This window comes from Anopheles funestus, chromosome 3RL, assembly GCF_943734845.2.
Source record: "Anopheles funestus chromosome 3RL, idAnoFuneDA-416_04, whole genome shotgun sequence".
Lineage (NCBI taxonomy): Eukaryota > Metazoa > Arthropoda > Insecta > Diptera > Culicidae > Anopheles > Anopheles funestus.
Genome location: NC_064599.1, coordinates 46,445,106 through 46,469,181, shown reverse-complemented (window position 1 = coordinate 46,469,181; position 24,076 = coordinate 46,445,106). Strand labels below are relative to the sequence as shown.

At 39.0% G+C, this 24,076-nt stretch overlaps 2 protein-coding genes across 3 annotated transcripts; both read right to left on the bottom strand.

Annotated features, from left to right (window-relative positions):
• Nucleotides 1-2,614: 2,614 nt before the first annotated feature.
• LOC125768078 (uncharacterized) lies at nt 2,615-11,777 on the bottom strand. 2 transcript variants are annotated; one of them, XM_049435268.1, is made up of 6 exons: nt 11,010-11,777; nt 10,120-10,939; nt 5,521-5,700; nt 5,326-5,459; nt 3,218-5,238; nt 2,615-3,141 (listed from the first exon to the last, which is right to left on the bottom strand). In XM_049435268.1, exons 3-6 carry the CDS (start codon nt 5,677-5,679, stop codon nt 2,918-2,920), a joined length of 2,538 nt encoding a protein of 845 aa, XP_049291225.1. In that variant the 5' UTR covers nt 5,680-5,700; nt 10,120-10,939; nt 11,010-11,777; the 3' UTR covers nt 2,615-2,917. The 2 variants fall into 2 exon arrangements, with proteins under 2 accessions (XP_049291225.1, XP_049291224.1); XM_049435267.1 differs by having other exon boundaries at nt 10,120-11,777.
• Nucleotides 11,778-17,782: 6,005 nt separating this feature from the next.
• Nucleotides 17,783-22,151, bottom strand: LOC125768086 (spondin-2). The gene is made up of 4 exons (XM_049435296.1): nt 19,770-22,151; nt 18,549-18,826; nt 18,239-18,460; nt 17,783-18,164 (listed from the first exon to the last, which is right to left on the bottom strand). Exons 1-4 carry the CDS (start codon nt 19,993-19,995, stop codon nt 17,823-17,825), a joined length of 1,068 nt encoding a protein of 355 aa, XP_049291253.1. The 5' UTR covers nt 19,996-22,151; the 3' UTR covers nt 17,783-17,822.
• Nucleotides 22,152-24,076: the final 1,925 nt, after the last annotated feature.

The following is a 24,076-nucleotide window of genomic DNA, read 5'->3' as shown; positions in this document are numbered from 1 at the left end:
TAACCTTTGTAATTGTTCACGTACTTATAGAGTGGCTATAAGTATAGCCACCAGCAAGCAATAAGTTCGAATGACAAGTGCAACAAGTGTAAAGAATCAACTTAGAACATCTTAAGCATCCGATATAATACAAACAGATTAAGTTATTCAATGTTATTAAATTAATAATTTACTCCAATCCAACACATCTGGCACAGATCAGCAGATGTTTCAATAGCACTAACAGTTTTACATCATCGATGTCTTATCAAATTGCGGTACTGTGGTGCTTCAAAGCTATTAACGATCACACTCGACACGTGTAGTCGGCAAATGTTTGTAGTGTGATGAACATTACATGAAGCTAAATTCTGCTTTTTCCTTTTTTATGTAGATGTGAAGTTTTATGACCTTACCTAAGTGGAGTTGCAAAGTACCCCACTTAACAGTCTTCACATACGCTCATCTCAGATCATTAATAACAGATGAGGAAGATGGTAAAAATACTCGAAGCGATACATGTTTCGGTTAATATGTACTGGTAACCAGGTTATGTCTCACTGAACTTTCCGCCATAGGGCCAACTTTGGCTCATAGACACATACTGTTGATATTTATACCATAATTTCCGGGCACTGGCTTTAAATCTAGTAACAATGACCATGGTGCGATATCGGAGTATAAATAATTCAATTGCAGACTTTGATGTTTACTATGGACGCATTCGAAAGTAAATAAGTCTAGATAAGTTTCATATGGTATGCTTGAAACCATGAATGTAATGTATATGTATAACTGACCGTTGTGCTGAGAACCGACTGGTGTATATAAATGCGAGTTTGATTTCGATTCTTGTTAAAAGCATTATTATGACTTTACGAACTAAGTCGCCTAATCTGTACTTTTAGTTGGCGATTCTCTATGCTGATTTTTTTTGGAAATGCTATGGTACAATTAGTATTATCTTACTTACTTATATGAGGTTCATCTTTATCATCTTTGTAGATGCAACTTAGTTTGTACCACCTAAAATGAGTTTACGAGCTGAGTCGACAGATGTTGTTCGAAAGATGTGACCAGCCCACAGGAACCTAACGGATCTAATTCGCGAGACGATAGTGAGCTCATCTAACAACGCACTTACGGCGCTCGTCGTTATAGGGCCTCCTTCATTGCCCTCCGCACATACGGCCTTGAAATAAATGGCGTATTTAAAGGAGAGAATCTCTTGATGGAGTAGGAAAGCAAGGCCAAAGATTCTTCGGAATGCAAAGGGTGATCTGAAGATCTGATCAGTGGTTCCTTATATTTTCCGACTCTACATTTCTTCTACGAATGGGACAAGTCGATCTAGTAGTATCAGGGAGAATATTTTGCAGGTGGTATTACGCACCGTAATACCTGTACATATTTGCTCACTCTTGCGTTCTTGTGGGGAGGTGGTGCGAATATATCAATTACAAGGCATCGTTTCACTATCCCGTATCTCAGCAATAATTTGATTAATTTATTGTTTTTGTGATACACTTCTGTTCTTCATACGTCTATTCCATCGTTGCTGATCCCTTGCCATTCTTGACAAAACGATTTGCCTTTCGGGTGTTTTCAATGCTAGAATAATTAATTATAATGCTGATATCTAAATGTCTCTCATCTCCCCATACCTACGTGAGATACCTAACCAGACTAAGTTGACTTTCAACCAAGTATTAATCCCATAGGACCTTTCGTCGTCTAGAGCGACCGAAATAAATGACACAACATTTATCCAGACAAAACACTAGACCATTAGAACGGCACCATACTCAGAAGGCATTCAGGACGTTTTTAAGACGCAAACAATCGGTTGACGTAGACTGGATACACTGCCTTGCGGTAAACCAGACATGGCTTTAAACTAGTCGGAGACAGATGCCACGACTCTGTAGGCCCTACCATTGACGTAAGATTTGAACCACAATAATTCGCCGTGATTCGCCAAAGCCAAGTTAGTCGAGTTTCATATACATGAGATCCAAGGAAACGCAATCAAATCCAGCCTTGAAGTCAGTGTAGAAGGTGTCCACCTGACGTCCGCCTGTCATGTCACTAAATATGACCGAAACAAGACCCATACGATATCACATATGTGCCATATGTGGCTCTCTTTAAGCGTATTTTTTTCATTTGTACATTTGTAAATTAATTACGTTACATTTACCTTGTTTTAAATTTAACAAGTAGTACACAACAAGCAAGTTTAGACAGATCTTTTTGAAATGAAGCCGTGTTGGTATACAGAAGCTGAATTTGCTATATGAGGCATTACTGAAGAATGGACAATGAACTCTAGAACTTTGGACGGCGAACAAAGTTGTAATGCTACGAAAGTTTGCCCGTAAGAAGCGGTCGCCAAAATCTTGACCTGGCATTATTACACGCTTTACTTGACTTGATTTACCGATAGGATTGGACCGGATTGATACCCCTTCCCGCCTTGTAGATACTGACGCTGTTGACGCGATGACTGTGGGAATATGCAAATTTCGTCAAAAAATGGCGTACAAATAGATTTTGGATTCACATGAGTTTATCCACACTCCAGTGATATCCGTTACCAAGACCGGGATTGTTTACGAAAACTGCGTAGTTTAAATATGGTTTTGGAACGTGTTATATTTAAAACATTATCTTTTTTTTACTTTCAAATGAATATAACTTCGTGCAGATCGCATTTTTATCACTGAACAGCTCATTAACATTAAAAACAAACTTTATTGCGTACTTTTAACATATTTTATCTATTCTGTGCAAAAACTTTTATTGACTTAAGACAAAAATAATAAATAACCAACCACATAACTGTTCAAACTTAGACAAAGTAAACAAATCATCAACGCATTTAAAAAATATACTTCTGGTTTAATTCACTAACCACGAAACCCAAACTTGATATAACTTATTTGTTCGCTTTTGGCAGAGGAACACCATGTTCGTCTATTTCCACAGATGGCACTAATGGAGGCTTAAATCCTCCGTATTCGATGCGTAGGCTTTTACCATAGTTAGGGCTTCGGCGAAATTTTACATCACTCTTAGCTGCCCAATGATCGTCTATCAGCGGTGTAGGCCCTACGTAGTCATCCTTCACAATTGGTTCATGATGAATGTAACCAAAATTTCCTGTAACAATCATGGATATAAATTATCAATTAATAGTTGGAAAGCAACATCCTCGTCGTGCATTTTCGAACCATACCTGCATAAGGATCACCACCAAGCATTATTCCTAAGGCAGGGTTTGGTTTATCGTGTAAAAAGTGTGCTTGTACATTCAGATGATTTCCATCTACATAGACCGGTATCGATGCAGACGCCCCGTAATGTAAATCATTCTTCGGATAACGTAGGTTTGATTGAAAGACATACTTTCCCGGTGATTCTACAATTACCTTTGAGGGATGGTGAGACTTTGGAAAGAAATGATCTACGAAATGTTTCTTCTTTTGTGCCAGAAACTTTCCAATATCAAATTGCTCATGATGAACCGTTTTTATAATGGAATGTGTTGGTTTGGGATCATGAATCGGTAGCGTTATGTATTTCTCTACTGGATATGGTATTGGTATACCAACAGGAACCTCTACTGGATAGTGTACTGGTACTTGTACGGGTACTTGCACTGGATAAGGTCGATCAACTATTTTCTCCACTATCTTTTCCACTGGATAAGGACGATCAATAATTTTCTCTACCGGATAAGGGACAGGACGATCGACAATCTTTTCTACAACCTTTTCAACTGCTACCGGTACCGGGACCTGAACGTGTTTTTCGATAACACGTTCTACTTCTACTGGGCGATCGACAATCTTTTCAACGATCTTTTCTACCGGAACTTCCACTGGGACTGGGCGGTCAACAATCTTCTCTACTGGATAAGGTCGATCAAGATAACGTGCCACTTCTACAGTAACAGGCTTTTCCACAATTTTCTCTACCGGTACCGGGCGATCTATAACGTGTGTCACTGGGTAAGGGACATTTACTTGCTGTGTTATTATTTTCTCTACCGGCACAGGTTTTTCAACTATCTTTTCCACTGGTACATGTATCTGATGCTCGATTGGGATCGGCCTATCAACATACTGTGTATGATAAATAGGCTTCTCGACTATTCTGTCTACCGGTAAAGGCACAGGTTTTTCGATGTACACTGGCTGTTTGATGATCTGCGGCACTGGTTTCTCTACATAAACGGGCTGTTTTATTATCCTGTCGATTGGTTTTTCAACAAACACAGGCTGCTTCACAATACGTTCGATCGGCTTCTCCACATACACTGGTTGTTTTACAATTTTGGTTCTCGTACCAAACTGATGTACATTCGGGGTTTCCTGGTTTATTAAAATATTCTTTATATTTACACTCCTTTGTACCTCAACGACAGTTTGCTCCTTCAATTTTGTACCGCCATCCTGACAATCCTCAACCGGGTGCGATTTATCTGCATTGGACAAACGTAAGCCGGCCTGAATTGGGGCCAAATATCTGGAAGACACCGGTTTGGCTGCTACAGTAATAACGTTGGGACTATTTTTAAGTGTCGTTGAAACAAGCACATTGGGTGTTTCGGTTGTTTGTATACCCTTATACCTGTGGCTCAAACGAGCAGCAGTTGATCCACGAAGTCTTGTTACTGTCACCGGATTGATTGTGGTAACTTCTTGTTTGGTAATCAAAATTCCCTCTTCTTTATTACCTTCATCACATGGTTCGATCGCTTTGCTAGCTAAAATTGTGGTTTCTTTCAAATATTGTCCATTGTTGTGGTCTTCCGATTCACCGAGAATTTCAACATTGATTTGCTTTCCATGCGATCTGTTGTTGAGTTGACGGCTTGGGATATCGCTCGACTCTGCGCCATCGCTATCACTGACAATGATTGGCTGATCAAATTTTTCCTTTTTCTCCGTGTGTTCACTTTCACTTGGAACACTATCTGCTGTATTAGTGTTTAGTTGGGAAACATTTTGAGAACGTTCTGTGACACCTTCTTGAGCATTATTGATATCTACAACATCTTCATTGCTCACTAAATTCTGGGTGCTCGAAACTAATTTCTTTATGCCAGTATCGTCGATATATGTGTTTTCAGATATGTTCAGAATTTCCTGTTTCCCTATTGCCGGCTGAACTAGCGTAACTAGTTGGATAGGAACTGAATTTGAACTGTATGCAACCGATCCTGACAGAGCATCATTATTGTGAATACTGTACCTAAAATGTTGTAAAAGATAAGAAATTTAACCATTGTCTGTAGAATTGTTTATTTACTATAAAAGAACAAATAAGATATTTTCTTACCCTTGGACATACTGCGAACCTTGCTGATCAGCAGCGTTGTCTGTATAGTATACAAAATAATTACTGTTCGGTGAATTGTTGATCAAATGTTGATACCGCACTACTCCATGAGGATAAATACCTGGTGTAAAAATCTTTAAAATTCAATTCAGTATTAATTTTATAAACATTATTGTGTATCATATTATTTATCACCTTTTCTTCAGGTACGATTGTCGGCACAATTGATGGTTCTGGCTGCTGTTGGTGTAGTGGATTTATATCATTCTGATTGTGTCCGCTAATAACAGAGCTCTCCGCATGGATCTGTATCCGGAAGATGAATGTAAAAAGCAATGCTAGTGGCACCAGCATTCTGTTAATTTCAAAGCAAATCTGTAAAAGAAAAATTTAAAACATATACATATAATATTAGTTAAATCAACAACAACAATTCGATTGTGACCCGAACCGTTTCGAGTTGCAAACTGCTTGCTTCGAGGTGGTTGTTGACCCTCGTATCACTAATTCAAAGACACGGACTGTGATTGTATAATAATAGCAACACAAGCTTTACAAGCACAAGCGGGGAATTTCTAGCGTTACCTGTAACAAAGTTTGGTATTCTGGTTCCACCACGTGTACGTGTGCAGTATCGATGGACATCTAAATCCAAACAGTGGCGGATTAACCAATGGGTGGGTTGGGTGGTCGCCAGGGGCCTCGTTACTTTCGGGAACCTTGTCGGTCAGGGATTTCGTAATCGTAAGCCAAAACAAGAAGCAAAACGCCTTTGAATATGAAGGAAAAAACCTAGGGTTCTCCCATCGTAAAAGGATACAACTCTGCTTCAGAAAATAGAAGAAATGTATGGAAGTATTCAGAGCATCACATAAGTCGAGATGAGAAATGGGTCCTCCAAGCAAGCACCAATTCCAGGTGGACCACAAAGTTGTTAAGGAAAGTGTCCAAATAAATGCTCTTTCCCCGTTCGGCAGTTCAATCATCAGTAATCCCCAGCGTATTTGTTCCAAAATTATCTACAAACACACCCCTCGTTCACCGTGGTTTTGTTTCTGGGGGGTCCCGATGGATGTCAGTTGACCCCCAGTCTTTACTTTTGAAATCAATACAACTTCGGTCAATCCAACACACCACCCACCCACATACGAAAAATAATCAAATAATAAATGTTGAGTGTCAGCTTGGAAATAGTTCTGTCAAAATAGGGCGCCCCGTTTTTGTGTGTGTTAAACGGCACCAGTTTCACACGACAGGACCGTGTATCAAATCCCAGCCGAACCGTGTCCCCTGTATCAAGGACTGACTATCGTGCTACGTGTTAAAACAAGTCTAGTAAGTCAGAAATGGCCAAACATTGGAGGTCGTTAAGTTCTGTCAAAAATAACCAGGTTAACACTAAAGTAAAATTACGGTGAATATACAACGGTTAACATAACTCTAATTCTTCTTTGCGGCACTACAATCTCAGAGTTACGGGTCAGTCATTTTTAAGTTTCCTCAAATTTAAATACTTATAATTATTAGTGATACTAGTAATTACTACAATTACTAGTGATCCTGAAGGATCCGGATCCGGACTCTTGTTTTGGATCCCAATCCGGACTCGGAATCCAGGCAACCCAAGAAATGGGATTGAATCCGGATTGATCCGAAGAAGGATCGAATCCCAGAATCCGATCCGGACCCATTGCCCAACATTAGTCAGATCCTCCAGAAGGGCCGATGGTTCCAAATCCCTACGCACCACCTGTTCATTGACTTTAAGACGGCCTACGATATCATAGATCGAACCGAACTATGGCACACCTTGCTGCAGTACGGATTCCCAGTAAAGCCAGTATGGATGCGTTGCAGTGCAAGGTGAGAATATCGAATATGCTGTCGTATTCGTTCGAAATCCGCGAGGCGGTGTACAACCGACTGACACGCGAGGTCCGAAACTGCGATCCAGAAAATTCCAGCAACACACGGAATGCAACATATATCGCACACTCACACGTCCGGTAGTCCTCTACGGGTATGAGTGCTGGACTATGCTAAGGAACTGGAACGGCTATGCTAACGGCTGGACTATGCTAATTATGGATTATGCTAACGGAGGACGGAGGATTCTTTGACGGTGTTTGCGAGCAGGGCGTGTGAAGAAAGAGGATGAACCACGAGCTAGCTGAGCTTTTTAGCGGTGCAGATATCCTGACGGTTGTCAAAGCAGGAAGGAAACGATGGCTGGGCACGTGTTGAGGATGCCGGATTCATGCCCCACTAGTAAGGTTCCCGTCAACGATCCGTTCGGCAAGAGGTGGAGAGGAGCACAGCGAGCTCGTTAGCTAGATCAGGTGGGGTCAAACCTTTCGGAGTGGATGGAGAACTGCAACCCTAGATCGAGATCTCTGGAAACGTATTGGCGACTTGGCTATGTCTTTGCGACGTGCTCGTTCACGATCAGGTCAAGAATGAAGAAGTAGCACTACTAGTGATGAACAGGTTGGCCCGAACCTACCGGTTCGGAACCATCCATAACCGACTCCGATCCGTGGCTGCAGCGAGATCTGTTCGGAACTACTGAACCTACTTATAATTAGGGATCGGCCCGAACCCGCTGCACCAACGGGTTGTAATCGATTCCGAATCTGCTGCATCCGACTCCGGATCGAGCCATGAAAAGATTCGTATGATCCATCACTAATCACTAGCGATCAGATCCAACGTTGATCAACTTGAACCCATTTGGCCTCAAGTGATTTTCGTCAACTTCATAGCTATATTTTTATTCAAAACGGCTAGATCGTACATCTTTCACAACTGTTATTTAACGTTTATAGTTTCACTTATTGACTATATATTCGATGTTCTTTTAATCGAATCTTCATATGATAAATTGTTACAATTGCAATTGGTAGTGAAACTGTTTGTTTTATACAGATCTACCTTCTAAACATCATTCAACAGCAATTTGTTCACAAACCCCTAAACATTAGCAGAGCAATTTTACCAGGGTAAGAAAATTTGTAGAAATACAGCATCTCTTTTCCGTAAAATGGAAACATAAACCAAGTACATTTTGTTCGTTTTCCTTTGCATACGCTATGGGAAAAAAAATTTACTTCATTCCATGTTACACTTTAGACGATAGTCACCAGTTAAACGCGTACGAGTTAGCGCTTAGATAGTGTATCTTGGGAGAAAAACAGGAAGAGAAACCTGCTGGATTCGGAATCAGTTAAATGAAAGCTAAATAAAACAGCTTCACTTGACCGGTTTGGGAAAACTTAAGGTATGAGGGAAGAGCTTGGTCAAACGTCCAATGTTAAAAGTAACAACTAACCGCAAAGTGGCCAGAAAATCTGGCATAATCATGCCTGAGAGAAAAACATAAAACAATCACCTACTGGTAACAAACACTCTAGGTGAAAAGTGTGGGATTTTGACTAAGAGTAACGTAAAAGTTACAACGCATTATATCTGCAACTTATCTGTCAACGTTTCTTTAGCCTTAGGCCATCTTTAAACCGTAACGACGACCATAAGTAAGGAGATGATGACGGACTAGATGGGAGCTAGTCATTTCATGCCATCGATGTAAAAGTAAAACTGCCATCCAGAGTTAATTATGTTTGTTTTGTACGCTACAAACGTTTGCTACTGTTGAATAGCTGCGACACGGCAGTATAAATAGAGTTGTATAACTTTTGTCACAGACAACACTTACATCTGTCATTGCATTCCTTTTCATACATTTTACAACAAGGCCTTTTCGTTCCTTACGTATTAAAAATGCATTCGCAAATAAAATATTATACTATTATTTTGTTATTTGTTATGTATAATTATCATTTTTATACTAAAGAAATACACCCCGCAATGAAAAGTTAACAAAAATTGTAAAACCCTCAATGCATACCTTAAATAGAGTACATGTTGTTTTATTGTACATGGCGTTAATAAGTATCAAAAAGCTTCACTTTCATTCGGAAGGTCACACCTTTTACTTTTTAGTTGCAGTGTGGAATATTATATGTTGGATTAACGTGTAAAGAGAAAGATCTCTCACCAATCACGTTTCTGTCTCTTCTCTCCGCCGTAAAAGACAGATTACTTGCGTAATCGTACCATTATCAAGTTCATATTATGCGAAAGTTTTCAACGGAACGTAGAAATTATAATAACAGAAAACAGTTTTAGCCTGATACAAAATTAATTGATATTGCCTTTCCTCTGGGCTTTGAAAACGCTCGATAAAACGTTACTGGAAGTATATTAAGTGTTCAATATAGAATTTAAAAAATAATTTTCTATTAATTCATTTTCATTAACTATTTTTCAATTACTTACACATTGACATAAAAAACTTTCCATTTCTTGCACAATAAATTGAGTATGATGATAAGATACAATGAGATCTTATTGAAACGATCCGGCAAATAAATGATATAATTGCCTGATTGAAGTTATGCTACACGTGTAATTTTGAAGCGCCAGAATTTCTTTACATTTCTGTGAATTTTAGCTCAAAATAGCGAGTTAAGTTACGATAAATTATTTATATTGGTGTTCCTTCAAGTGTTTCATAAAACAATCGACAAACGTTTATCAAAAATTACTAATCATCTCTACCGTATCTCTAGGCAGTTATTAATTCGTTTTTGTAATGAAAAAATTACAAATCCAAAAAACTATTACAATACAGCCTGTATTTTGTAACTTTGTAACTAGGCAATACAAATGTACTTATTAATATTAGTAAGTATTAATTTTAAAATAAAGTAATAAAAGTTTTACTATAATACTTACCCTTAATTAACACATTAGTCAACTAACCACATAACAATCAAAACACTGCAAATTATTGTGCATGTATAATTGATATTTATTAACTGTTTTCTGTTTTTTTCAGTACACGATAAAAAATAAATTTTGAAACAGCATTAAACTTTAACTATTTTTCAGATTCGTTCACTGCTTCCTTACATAAACGCCGCAAATGCCACATTTAATGCACAAAACTGCTGCGAATAAGATGCAATAGTATTACACTATTTTCGACATTTTTTTGTTAAACGCGTCAAACTGAATTATTCCACATAGGCACACTTTTCATAACATTGCTTAAATAAATTTCAGTCTCTTAAATAAAATCAGTCAGTAAATATAACTGTTTAAAATGCGTTGTTTGTTTACGGTTCTAAACACAATTTTTGAACGCTGATCACTGGCTGTATTTCAACAATCATCACACCTAAAAAATACACAGCTAAAACCTAGCCGTAAACACTTTAGGGACCTTGTCCATACACTTAACCGCTGTATAGTTTTATGCTTTGTATGCGTTCCGTTTGGATTGTTAATCTTCAGTATGTTTATTGCTTTCCGGTTTTGTTCCCGCTACGTAACAACACAGGTATATTTCTTCCCTGCTCATTTGAAAGAGGCAGTATCACTGATCTCTCTCCACAGCATAACAGCTTTAACACCTTCAACCAACCATACTACGAGAGACTGTGCTACAGAGTGAAACGTGTTAGTACTACGAGGGCCTTTCAAGAAATGATCGCGAAATAATGGACCTCACTTATTTTTAACATTTCTTTCGTGCAGGAACCGATCGGTGAAGCTGTGCGCCATATAGAGAAAGAGAGAGCGAGTGTAAAGAGAGTGTAGGAAAACGCAACATTTGGACCTACCTTCCGGAGGTTATCTGACAGTTTCTCGAATATGCAGACCGTGCCGCACATGCAGAGAGTTTTTTCCAGCATCTCCCAACGACACACGGCGAGAGATACTAAACAGAGAATTTGGATCGGAAACGGAATATGCATCGGCGAAAACAAACCGGCTTTCGTACAACACAACTACAACAACAAAAACTTTACAACGTACAGGCTACCTGGCTCATTCGCCTATTTGTAGTATGGACCATATGTAAAGCCTGTGGCCGTATGAAAAAAAATCCCACTGACTATAGTGCGTTACAGTTTGCATAGTCATTCAATTCTGATAACAATTTATAATGATAATGATGCTTTAATGAATCTAAAAAGTTTCAATAACAAATTTATTTTAAATTCACTTGACAGTATTTTCATAAAGATCCAAAGATACGTCCACATCAACGCGTCTCCCATTCGACGGAACATATAAAGAAATTAATTATTCGAGTGTTGTATTTATTGATCAAAACTATTTGTAATCTAATTCAAGAAATGAGGCAAAGCTATCCTAACTGAAGTATTAAAATTAGCAGCTATCTCTTTTTTCTATTTACTGTTTTTTATAAATGTTACTAAATGTAATTTCTTTCGATCAAGTATTCCTAAACGTGTGTGATGCGACAAATAATTGTCACCAACCAGGATTGGAAAAAAAGAAACATAGGATTACAGTAGCACGATACTAAACTTATTACGTCATGATTTTATCTCCGGTCCGTACCACCTTCATCATTTCAAGCGACTACCAACAAAATCAGTGGGACGGAAAATGAATCAGTTTTATCGAGTCATCAATCATGCGTAATAAAATAATAATTAATGACGCAACCGTTTCTCGTTGATCACGATTTTCCGATCGACGGTGCATGTGACAAGTTCCTACTTCCCACAACAATAATTTGTAAAAAAAAAACAACGAAGGGCCTGCAACACATCCGTCTAGCGAATCAGCATTACGGCAAGCAAAATGTATCGTATCAAAAATGTAACACTTCCTGCTTGCACTGAAAGTTATGCAAATTACTATACCGGTGAACCAGATTACCAGCATGCATAGATTGCAAAGATAAGAAAAATCACGCAGCATCTACACATCTATGGTAAGTGTATGTTAGTATGATTTTTTAATGTGAGATCAAAGCTCCCATGATATATCAGCTACTATAACCTGCACTTGTAACACAATTCCAAAATTATTGCTCATGTAAAATGTTTCTTTTCACAAGTAGGTATATCTTGCTACCTGAAATAGTAGCGAAACTTCTCTTCTCGTAGGAAGTATTAATAACTAACATCAATTTTTATTTTGATCAAGTTACTAACTGCATAATTTTTTTTTAATTTTTACCATACGGTGTTCAACTTTTCTTACCTTGTTTTTGTATGTAATGTATATGTTGAGTTATTGATTTTTAGAGATCTGACTTTTGCAAGTGCACTTCGCACTCCTAAGAATAATTGAATAATGAACAAGAATGAAAAGAATTAGGAAGTTATTATTAGATTATTAGCATTGAGTTACAAAAATTCCTGATAAATGTATTCTAATGGTTTTGCTAATAGTAATAATAATAATTGTACTATGAATAAATACAACTTACTATGAATAACTTACTTATTGTTTAAGTCGATTAAGTAGTACTTCTTTACATAGAAACTGTTTTACAGTCTAATAGTTCCAGTAAAGAAAGACCTCAATATAATGGATTTCAGTTTTTACTTCTCATCGTTACCATTTGTTGTTGTGCACTTCAAATTCATGCAATTTAAATTTTCTATCATACTCAAAGGAAAAAAAGCGTCATCGTCATTAGTGATGTGCTACTATGCATTAGCTATTGATTCCCAGCAATCGGTGCTAAATCTGGTGCATCATTGTACCATGAATTTAGCTATGAGCCAAACTACTAAACTCTCTTGAAATTTCACTCTTCAACCTTTCTTTACATGTATGCGAAATAATAGTGCACTCCCAGGCATTTACTTCGACGAAAAGTTTAAAAGTATAGGTGAGATTATTTTCCCACTATAGCGCCGAACAACTTACAAAATAACAGGAAACCCGTTGCTATATACAGCTCTGTGCTACGAAACTGCACTGCATCTGTTCATGTACTGAAAAAGGAATTGAAATCCGGATTCAGATAGGAAGTTTATCACTGGTCAGTGTAGTGCCGGGAACGCCATTTTTGCACTTAGGCATTCGCATTTTGCACGATATTATTTTACGGTCCCTCCTGTTGACAGGTTGCTAATGGCTCGCAGGTACTGACATGTCGCCATGAACTGGCGATACTCGGTTTAGCTCATGATTTTACGTTAACAGAGAAATAGTAAACCCTTCACGATGTCATTGATATAGTCTTTGGAAAGATTGCCGAGGAAGAATTGCTGAGGTAATTTTGTGCATTAATTTCGTATTTACCAAGTTAGTAGCCAATAGCGCAATCCGTAGCGTAGAGACCTACCCGGGCCACTTCTCAAAAGTAACGTCGTTTTACTTCCTTATAAACAATGCGTTTCAAGAATGATAGCAAACCTTTTTAGCTCGCATCACTGAAATAACTTTCTGTGTCGTACTTATCAGACTAATCTCAAATAGTGATCAATTTGTTCAATACTTGCTGATTGATGCTTACGTACTAGCAATTATACATTTAAATACGTATTATGTTACGCTTCACCACTCTAACCTATATTTATTCGCTGCAGCTTTTTTTCTTCCGCAAGTCATTAAACTGCGCCCCTTGTTTCAAACAAAAACAAACGAAAAAAAAAACGATCCGAACACAACAGTGCAGTGCCCTATATTGCATAAGTTTTCGTCATTCCTCCGTCAATTTGATTGTGTGTTGTCAAAGTCCCAAACAAAAGCTTTTGAATATCCCATTCCATCCTTTCTTTTTTTCTCTTCCAATCGCATTGCTTACGACCCTTTTCTTCCACACGCTTTGACAACAAGCTTGGAACACCCGGTGTAAGAAAGTGTGCTGTGCTTTCTTCCACATAAATTTTAATGATCCATATTACCGAAACGAAAGGCTCCGCCAAAATCGATTACGAATTTTCACTCTCACTTTCTTCGTACTACTAAAAAAACGCACCCTCAAAGAGAAGATGGAGCACAGGCAACAGCCCATTTGGCTGCGACTGCCAGGTGGTTTTATATTAACGTTGATCTTTGTTCCATCATCCGCTTAGTGATCTTATTGCTGAAACTATTTACTGCGCTAAGTTTGGAACAATTGCAAATCTATAATAAACTTTGACGTATGCAAAACAAACGGTAGTGAACGTTACAAACTATAAATATTTTGTAAACGTAATAATACTTACTTACTACTATTATAGAATCGGTCGGTTGTTGGTTGGTTCCCCTTAACAAGAATGGAATATTCAATTACGTGGTAAAATTAAGCCCAGTAATTCAGAAGCGACAGCTTTTATCAAGTGGATCAATTTAGTGGCCAATAATTAGTTAGAATTGCTACTTTGCTTTTATAGTACTATATTAAAATATTTTATCTCTTTTTACGCAATATGCACTAACAAGTTGTAATACAGTGTGTATTTAAAGTCGTTATATCACTTAAAACAAACCATATTAGTCGTGTGGAAAATGTTGACTTATCATCAAGACTTTTTTTTATTTATTCAGATAGAACGGTCTGGCCGTATTGATATCATCAAGACTTATAGTTCATAAAAATTAGGTATAAATTTTACAATTGTGTCAAAAAAAATGTTATGTACACTTTATAACAAAATATATTAAATATTCCCCAACTCATTACCAACCCAACGTGTGCAGAGAATTGGATGTAAGACACCAAAGCTGCAAAATCATGCAGCGAAAAAACAACGATCCGCACTAGCGATTTCTCAAGAAAGAAAAATGGATCGAAAGCAAGTGGTCTGCATTTCACCTCACGAGCACGACCTGATGTCATGTCAAATACCAACAAAAATCCCAATCCTTTCACGCGCATGTGGCAAACGAGTACGATAAAATGCAAGCATAAAAGAGACACTGCAAATCGCACTGAAAGAAAGCAGCAGGAGCCTTGACCATACAGAGCCAGTACACACCTTCACGACTTGCCAAGGTAAGGTCGTTGAGACCAATGTTACGTGCGATTCTTCTCGGGATATGTTGTTACGTCTTCAAATGGATCGATTGTGTAATCACTTGCGTACGGACCACATCTTTTGCCCGCAGCCAACATCTCAGATAAGTTGTAATGATTAAATGAAACAGTTAGCCCTTCGGTGATGCCGGACCGGAACTTGTTTCGACAGATTTGAAATTAAACGCTCCTGGATCGTACATATGATACTGTGGAAAACATCATACTATATAATTTATGAATTATGTAACCGAAAATACATGTTCTTCCTTTCTGATAGTTCAAACATCATGTTATCATTTTTCGCTTTGTTTAACCTTTCGCCCAAAAGAGTCACCTTTTATCTATAATCAAACAGAAGCAGGAAAATACAATTTGCTAGTATATGACTATGCCGAACAACGAACACTTTTCTCCTATACAATGATTAATTAATTTTTTGAAAACTATATAACTATACGAACGAGATATACGACCTGGCCATCCCTACGCTAATAAATAAATAATAAATAAAATAACTATACGAACACGATCTAACGATCGAATGTACAGGCAGTCATGTATGGAATTGTTTCTGACAATTTCGAAACCTAATGGACAGAACATGCCTATTTGGTTTTATGTTAAAAATAAGTCAAATAAGCCATTTTATGACTGACTAAATTAGTGCTAATATTACAGCGACATGTGGCATGCAAATATAGTATGAAACTATTTTTTTTTTAATATACACTGCATTTAGTTACCCGGAACTTTTTTTCTAATAACAAATCGGTTCTCTTTGAAGGAAGTGCTGTGATAATTACTTTTTCTCACCATACTACCGGAATTCAGACCGTTCGTTCACCAAAGCAGTACAACTAGTTTGGGCCACGAAGCTAAAAGATTACGTGATAGTAATTACTGATACCACGCGAGCTGATCTGCTTGAAAGTTGAACATTCCATCCGACATGTCACACGGACTTTCAGCGATGGAAACTTCCTTCTCTTCCTTCTACACAGGAAGTATTTATAAGGATCGTATAAAGACACATGTAATGCGGTCGATGATTTAAAAACTGGAAAACTTTACCGTGTTTCCCGTTGAAGAAAGCTTCTTCGCTCCGAAAAAAAATTACCATTTTTGGACTACAAACCTGTTATTGATATCTGCGTCCCTAAAGAAAACAGATAAGGCTACGTTGCGAGAAGCAACTTTAGGGCATGTTAGCAATACTTTCATAACTTCGATCATTGAGAGATAATTTTAGATGCATTTGATGTATGGGAATGTGCGATCGGTCTTACAATATGTGCTTAAGTGAAATGTTATAACATTTGTTTATTTTATCCAGAATCGCAAGAATTATTTATCGCATGTATAGAACTTATTTATTGAGATCGATCTCATGATGCTAAGTCACTGGCAACAACAAAACGCAAACAACGGACGAAATCATTCTGTACTACCGCATACATAAACAGACACAGAACAAAAACACTTTATGAGAAATGTATGAATGTCGTACATTTTATTATACTTTTTGAAACACTTTCAGTTCAAATCCCCATGCTTAGACTGGTTTTGCAGATACTTCACCATGTGTACAGATTACCAGTCATCCACTAATTGATTGAAAACGAAAATTACTCACACCCACTGATTTGTTCACAATTCTGCAGATTTTACTTTGCAGTCCACAAATTTGTCATGGCAACGTATATTCCATAAATCAACTCGCACACAGTCTAATACGTCACGGTTTTTTTGCTGCGTTGATCGCACTCTCAACCCAAAACACTGAAGCGATATTCATCAGGGCGTTGATTTGTTGCATGAGCAAGAAACTGTATTAATGAGTATTACATATCAGATAGATTAGCTTTCCATTCAGGCAATAAACAACGCCGTCGTCCAACGTTTTTGCGGTAACAATGCTATTTTAAGAAAAAATTACCGAATTTTGCTGATGTAGGTGTTGTTTGCACGCTTTTGGCATTGAAACCAATCCAATGTGGAAAGTGAATATCCGAATTTGCAACTGTACTATTTATGACTTGCTCCAAAGCGTTCGCTGAAGATTAACACGTTTGAGAAGTTTGATGGCCAATTGTAAATTATTATAGTATCAAAACAATTACAAATGACATTGAATAATGTAATGAATAACTGTGATTACAATTATAAAAATGATCTCAATTAAATGCAATGCAATTGGATGTAAAACAACTTATATTTTCGCGTCACACGTAAAAATACATGAACTATATATTAAATATATGAATAAAAAACAAAAGAAACTATATAAAAAATAAAAGTTTTTATTGGTGGAATTCGCTGGGAAACATAAAAAAAAAACAATAAAACAATAAAAAGTCATATACAAAGTTAAGATACTCAACGATATTTCACTGTTGTGCTATGTCTTTCCATTTTTTTATTTGTTTCAGGGTTTTATAAAATTGTTCTCGGTTTTTTTTATAAGCAGTTCTATTAAAAAAGAATCAACACACTTTTGTACGATTGTACCACTAAAACTTTTTTCTTTCTTTCTCTTTTTCTTTTTTTTCGAATCAAATAACTCACCAATATGTATAGTGGGACTATACATATGATAAATATGAAAGTGGGACTATCTTCTTACCAACCTCATCTCTAATTTATTTATTTTAAATTTCTACCACCTGAAGTAATTGTCGATCTCAGAACACTGGCGAGCTGATCCGCACCATTGCGTTTCCATTAAAGATGGACATTCCACTCCACCAAGACGATTATTTTGCAGAACATTACGGGTACGATTTCTTTTACCAAGCCCACATGTCTTACTGCAAGGACTCCAGGCAGACCACGCACTAACCCGGCAGTCTTTGTCCGAGAGGATTTCGTTTCCCACATTGCTGAATACTACAGCACTGGATGATTGGTGATTTAGTTTTTTCAGCAGTTTCGTGCGCTGCTTATACTTGAGTTTCTTCACCTTCTTGTGGACGTTGTTGTGATTGTTGTATTCTTTAATCTGAAGGAAAAAGACAACACAATTACTGATCGCTGAGCAGACAGTGTCTCTGACGCATCGGTCGACTAGCTAACCTTGGTGAACGTGACATGAGCTATTGGTGGAAGGTGTTTGATCTCTGGATAGAAAAAGCTGCTAGCGAAATGAAGTGGATATCTAGCAGTGATTCGTTCAACCAATCCCCGCGGATTCGTGGGCCACTTTGGTGAAGTAAATGTAAGTCCACTGCTAGTACCTGCGTCAAGGGGATGAAGTGGGATCGTCACCTTTTCAAGCCATCGCCCTCTTGAACAAAGCTAGGTAAATGCCATGTAGAAAACATTTTATTACAATATGTTACGCTAATCTAAATTGAAACGGTGTTTTTTTTATAAATCAACATACATTAAAGGAGTCCAATCCAATAAACCAGTCCGGAGAAGGTATTATCTTCGTTACGAACGACACACTCGAATGCGTTCCGTCAACGAAAAAGGTAGCTTCACTTTCGCCCTTTCCCTTGCGGATCTTCGGAAGTCGGAAGTCATCGAACAGGAGGTCCTGTTGAAGAGCCAACGATTCTTCCAATGATGCAGCTTGCCCAGTCTCTGCAAAGGTTGCCACTGACACCGTAGCTGGGTGTTTCAATTGAAATAGATGGAAGCTGTTGTTGTGTGTTTGACCTAATGAGAAAAGTGTGGTGTAGTAGAGCTTCGGAATTATTTTCAAGAATAAAGCGCTACCTATAATACATTCATATGTGATAATTTATTCATAGTTGGTAGAGCATAATAGAGCATACCAGTTTTCATATCAAACATTTGTAAATCTTCAAGCCCGCTTTCAAGAGTAAATGAGGAAAGTTTTTTTTCGCGAAACTAAGAAACAAGATCAAATTACTTTTAGTGACCAGTTCTATCTAAAAGCAAATCAAAAACAAGTATATTTAACAACTTTTTATGAAGCATAATAAGTCTCAATAATCAGATACTACCACTTTACGATCTTAAACTACAAACATTTCAGAAAATGAATCTGTACAGCAAACTATTTGTAAAGAACATTTCTTCTTTCATCGGTCAAAAATAATAAATATTTCCAAACTGAGTACATGATAATCGTTAACAAAACTTCAATCGGTAAGTACTAGTATTAACCACATTAAATCATTTAGTAACATTATCGTACCAGTGGCAAGCGGTTTAACGGCAAGCGGACTAAGCCGCCTCGGTGAGCCCCGTGCTCGCAAATGTATACAATCAGAACTATTTTCTCAACTCTATCATTTCACAAGGGCTCCGTTTTCTTTCCCGATTAGGGGCCCCAGAAGCGTAAATCCGCCATTTCCATTATAGTAAAACATGTTGAACAATATTTTTAAAAAATATTAATTTGAGTGTGTAACATTACTTTGGCACAATTTTTACAATTTTTGATAGCATCTGCATCTTTATTTAAAAACTCTATGATACTGAAGGATAGCTTATCAAATTTCATACAGCGTGCATTACTAATATTACTAATATTAACTGATATGATTACATTTTACTGGAAATTGTTACATTAATAAGCAGCTACAAGACATTTTTAAATCAAAAAACTAGTTCAGCTTAACCAAGTACTTACCAAACGTCATACTCCAGTGCGGCGGTGGTCTAAATTCTGGATAATGCTTCGGAAAAAGTTTTTTTGACCAACTGGTTACCAGTTTGATGCGATAGAAAACCAGCACACCGGTCTTGTGACAACTTTCATCAGAGAAAACAGCACCCCCGATGGGATCGCCAGCAACCATAGCCCTCTGTACAGATATGGCCACCATGGAGAGCAGAAGGACCAGTTTGTTGTGCATTATTTTTGTGTTTGTTTAAGTTTGCCGTAACCCCAACTTTGCTTCAATCACGATCGCAACCAGAAATACACGACTAATGCCAATCAAGCAGCAGAATACAAGTGGGATAGAGGGACGCAAAACGGATCTGCAATTCAGTTACAAACTATCGACGGTAGGTGTGTCGTGCACGACAGATCATCGGTTTAGAGAAACACGGCAACACGCAAACACATGGCACACGACTAGATAAATACAGATAGATTCGTTTTCACCTTTCATACCCGACGAATGTAATGAATGTGTTGGATCGGGGAATGATCAACCCAAAACCGTGCCGATAGAGCAATCAATCAATTCCACATGGTAGCTCGGTTAAACACTAGGACGCTCCCTTTCGTACTTGACCGTGGCACCAAAGGGCTACCTTACAGACGGAGAATGTTGGAATGCACTAACAAAACTGTAAAACGCTAAGATCGGTCGATTACTTTCGATAGCTGTTTGAAAACGAAACACAGCTATCGTTGCTTACGATGATCAAACACGATCATCCGCCAGGGTGGACTGTAACAAACGAAGTTCTATCCGGTACTCACAGAATCCACCGACAGACTGATTCATACAACGACCAGTCTGGTCCACATCACATCGAACTTGAAAAAAATCCTTATACCATGCTCCCACCCTGCCGCATGCATATGCGTGGTACGATAAACTACACCCATAAGGTACAATTCGTTATTTATAAACCATCTGCACAAGCTTCATTCTCTCCATCGCGAGATCTTGGCAATATCTCTTTTCCTCAAACTGACGATGGTTTGAATGGTCGTGATGACCGCATGCATACACCGCACGCAAAAGACGAACTGGCGCGGCTAAATGTCTCGCTCGATCATCTTGAGCAGGGATGATCAAATTTTGAGAAAGCATTAAATAAATACTAGTCGATCCATTTTCTAACCTAAAAAGTCTATAAAAAATAAGAAAAAACGCGTTATCGGTTTTGATTAATTTGGGTTTCAATAATTTGTATTTTCTTTAACATTGCGAAAATAATTTTCATTTTTCTTTTCTCCTTATTTTATTATTTTCTTAACGTTGTACTCTATTCTAACTAACTATTTACCAACTTAACCAATCAATGCTTAGCAAAGTTGTTTAGTTTAGCGAAGTTGAGACCCACGAAGTTTAGGACCTAGACCGATATTGTTGTCAAACCCTACCATACGGACTATGCTGTAGTACCAACTCACTGTTTATTTGCTATTATTTCGCTTATATTTCGAAGAGATGACAACCCCAAATTTTTTATCAAAACCTATCTGTCCATCGCATTTGAATCTGCCTACACATTCATGAATAATAGTTCAATGGAAACAATACAAGTTGCATCAGATTTCGATAAAACTGTGTTGCTAATGGGTTACTAAATGATCTCCAAAATCTGGTTAAGGCTTCCTGTGAAATAAATTACAACTCTTGTCCGAGTGATACACTGACCAAAATGGTATGCAAAATAATGCTAAACCACAGCTCGAACATTGAAAGAGTGTGACAACATTACAACAACTTCCAATACAACCTATTGGCATTAGAAGCAACAAATTTATGTATATGGTGACTGCGACAACTTCACCAATTCAATCATTTCTACCACGCTTCGAAGGTAGGTTAGTGAATGAACACGACAAACGCTTTACCCGATCCAATCACGTCAACAGAAACATACAATTAACTCGTCCAAAAAAGCAATTCGTTGCTATATGAATGGAAGCATGTGCTTAACTGTGCAGTCGAAACAATAAGTTGATTGGGCCAATAAATAAATCGTCTTTAACGCGGGAACTAGCACTGTTCAAATGTGTGGTGGTTAGCTGACTGTTGGAGGCTCACAAGGGTAATATTTCGTTGATTAGCATTTTAATATTGACGTTTATCTGGACTTGCACGATAGTCAAACAGAGATCATCAACGAGACAACGATCCAGTGGAATGAATGGTTTCCAGTTTCATGCCTAACCTCATGACGTTCAGGCGTTAAAAAATGGGAATCATAAATTGTAATTTTCACTCCAATGATCTCAGAAAAGCATACTATTGTAAATATCATTCAACAAAGTAATATAAATTATAATGATTGTATAAAATGAGGATTTGTACTATTTTTTTAGCGAACTTAAAGTGTTAGAGTTAGTTAGTGTCTTAAAGTATTTCAAATATCAATCTCATTTTGATTAGGTTTTGGGGGGTTATTCCGTAGTTCGGAGCCCTTGTATTTATTCTTCCTTCCTTCTTTGTCGATTGGTACTTGGCCACTTCTTTGGTCGTCCTTCGGTCTTCCTTCGGGGCTGCAGCGAGATGCTTGTCGGTTGACGGTATAACGATAACTAACTTAGTTCGGACATGCTGCCGCTTTTATATTGTGCTGGCCATGTCTCGAACTTTCCTATTTCCGTGTTTTTGGACGATTTCGTGTTTGATCCTGTCTGTTTTCGCATATTCTTTTGTTCCCCTAAGTCCTTTGTTACTTGTTCGCACCATATGGCACCCACTAGACAATTTTGCTTGTTCTCGTTATTGACCCTAGATGGCGCTTCTCTGTGTCCTGGCTATTGGCTATTGGTCGCCACAGTACTCCCCTCCTAGAGCGGTGTTACCGGGTAACACCGATCGACAGGTTCCGTCAGGATGTGGCGATGCAGGATGGTCATCAGAAAGGCTAGCGGCGGATGTTGGTGCGATGATGGAAGGGACATCATTGTCGAACGCTTTTTCGGGTCATCGTTGACGAGTTGGCTAGTGACGTGAGCGAGGAACTGCTGGCGTAGCGTGGGTATCGGCGTCCTTCGCGATAAAAGGGTACGGCGTTAGCGTCCACGGGTTGAAGGGCTGTCGCTGGCTCCTTGTCGGAGTAACCCTTGCTGGTAGCGTCGTCCTTCGAGGCGGAAGGGCAAGGATGGTAGCGACGGCTCGCTCGTCATGCCAACGCACATGATGGGCATGCAGTGAAAATGGTCGCATTCGATGTCGTATCGCAGAAAAAATCGCGATGGCAGGGCGATTCCTTACAGGGAGATGGGTAATATGCGCGCGCAACTCGGCGTCGGTGTCGGCGTTGCCGATATTGGCGCACCCAAAGGGCGTAGCAGCAGTGGTGGTGGTAGTAGGTCGGATGGCGTCGGTTGCAAAAACGCGATGGCGGAAGGCGTCGGTTGCAAAACTCGATGGCGGATGGCGTCGGTGTGCGATTGCACGATTGCGGGCCACGTTTTGCAGATTGCCTCGAAAAGACGTAGAGCTCGATGTTGGGACGGTGTGTCCGCGGTGCTGTTGGCGGGGTACCGTGCACCGTGCGGGACGTCGTCAAACGGGGGAGTCGAGAGGCGTTGCTCGCCGGGAAGCCACATTTAGGATGTGAGCGTGTAGGGACGCTCCGTGTGTGTTCGGGATGCACTGACACGGCGTAACCACTACTGATGCACTGGACGACACTACATATCACGGGCACTGAATTGCGGGATCTCGATGAGCACTGGCGATGCGGTAGCACCAATAACCGGGGTGGTTCTGGCGACGGGCGCAGATGGTAGATCGATGATCACGAGCGGTGCGGTGTGACCGGCAGCGGGGCTGGTAACGGAGGCGGAGTTATCGGCAGGTTCACCACGCTGGATCGGGCTGTGCAGCATGGCGATCACGAGGCGTCAGCACGAATGGTCGTCTGCGATGGCTATCACGGCGTTGCGAAGATCGAAGAAGCGACGGGCAAAATGGCGTACAGCGCGGCGCACGGTAGAGATGTTCCGAGTCAGCAGCGGCGTGGGCAGGAACCACGAACCAACGGGCGTTGGTAATGGACGGGGGTCGTGACAGTGGTATGGAACACCCGTAGGATTCCTGAAAAGGAATTAACCTGCGGTGCCAGTGGTACGGAACACTCGAGGAATTCCTGAAAAGGAATGAATCCTACGGTGCCAGTTGTACGGTTTGCTGAGAAGGAAATTTGTTAATAATGATGGGCTCGAAAGCCGGCGTCCGCTGAAGGCTCGGTGTCTCGAAGGCAGGAAAGATCACGTCGGGGTCACCAGTTTTGGGG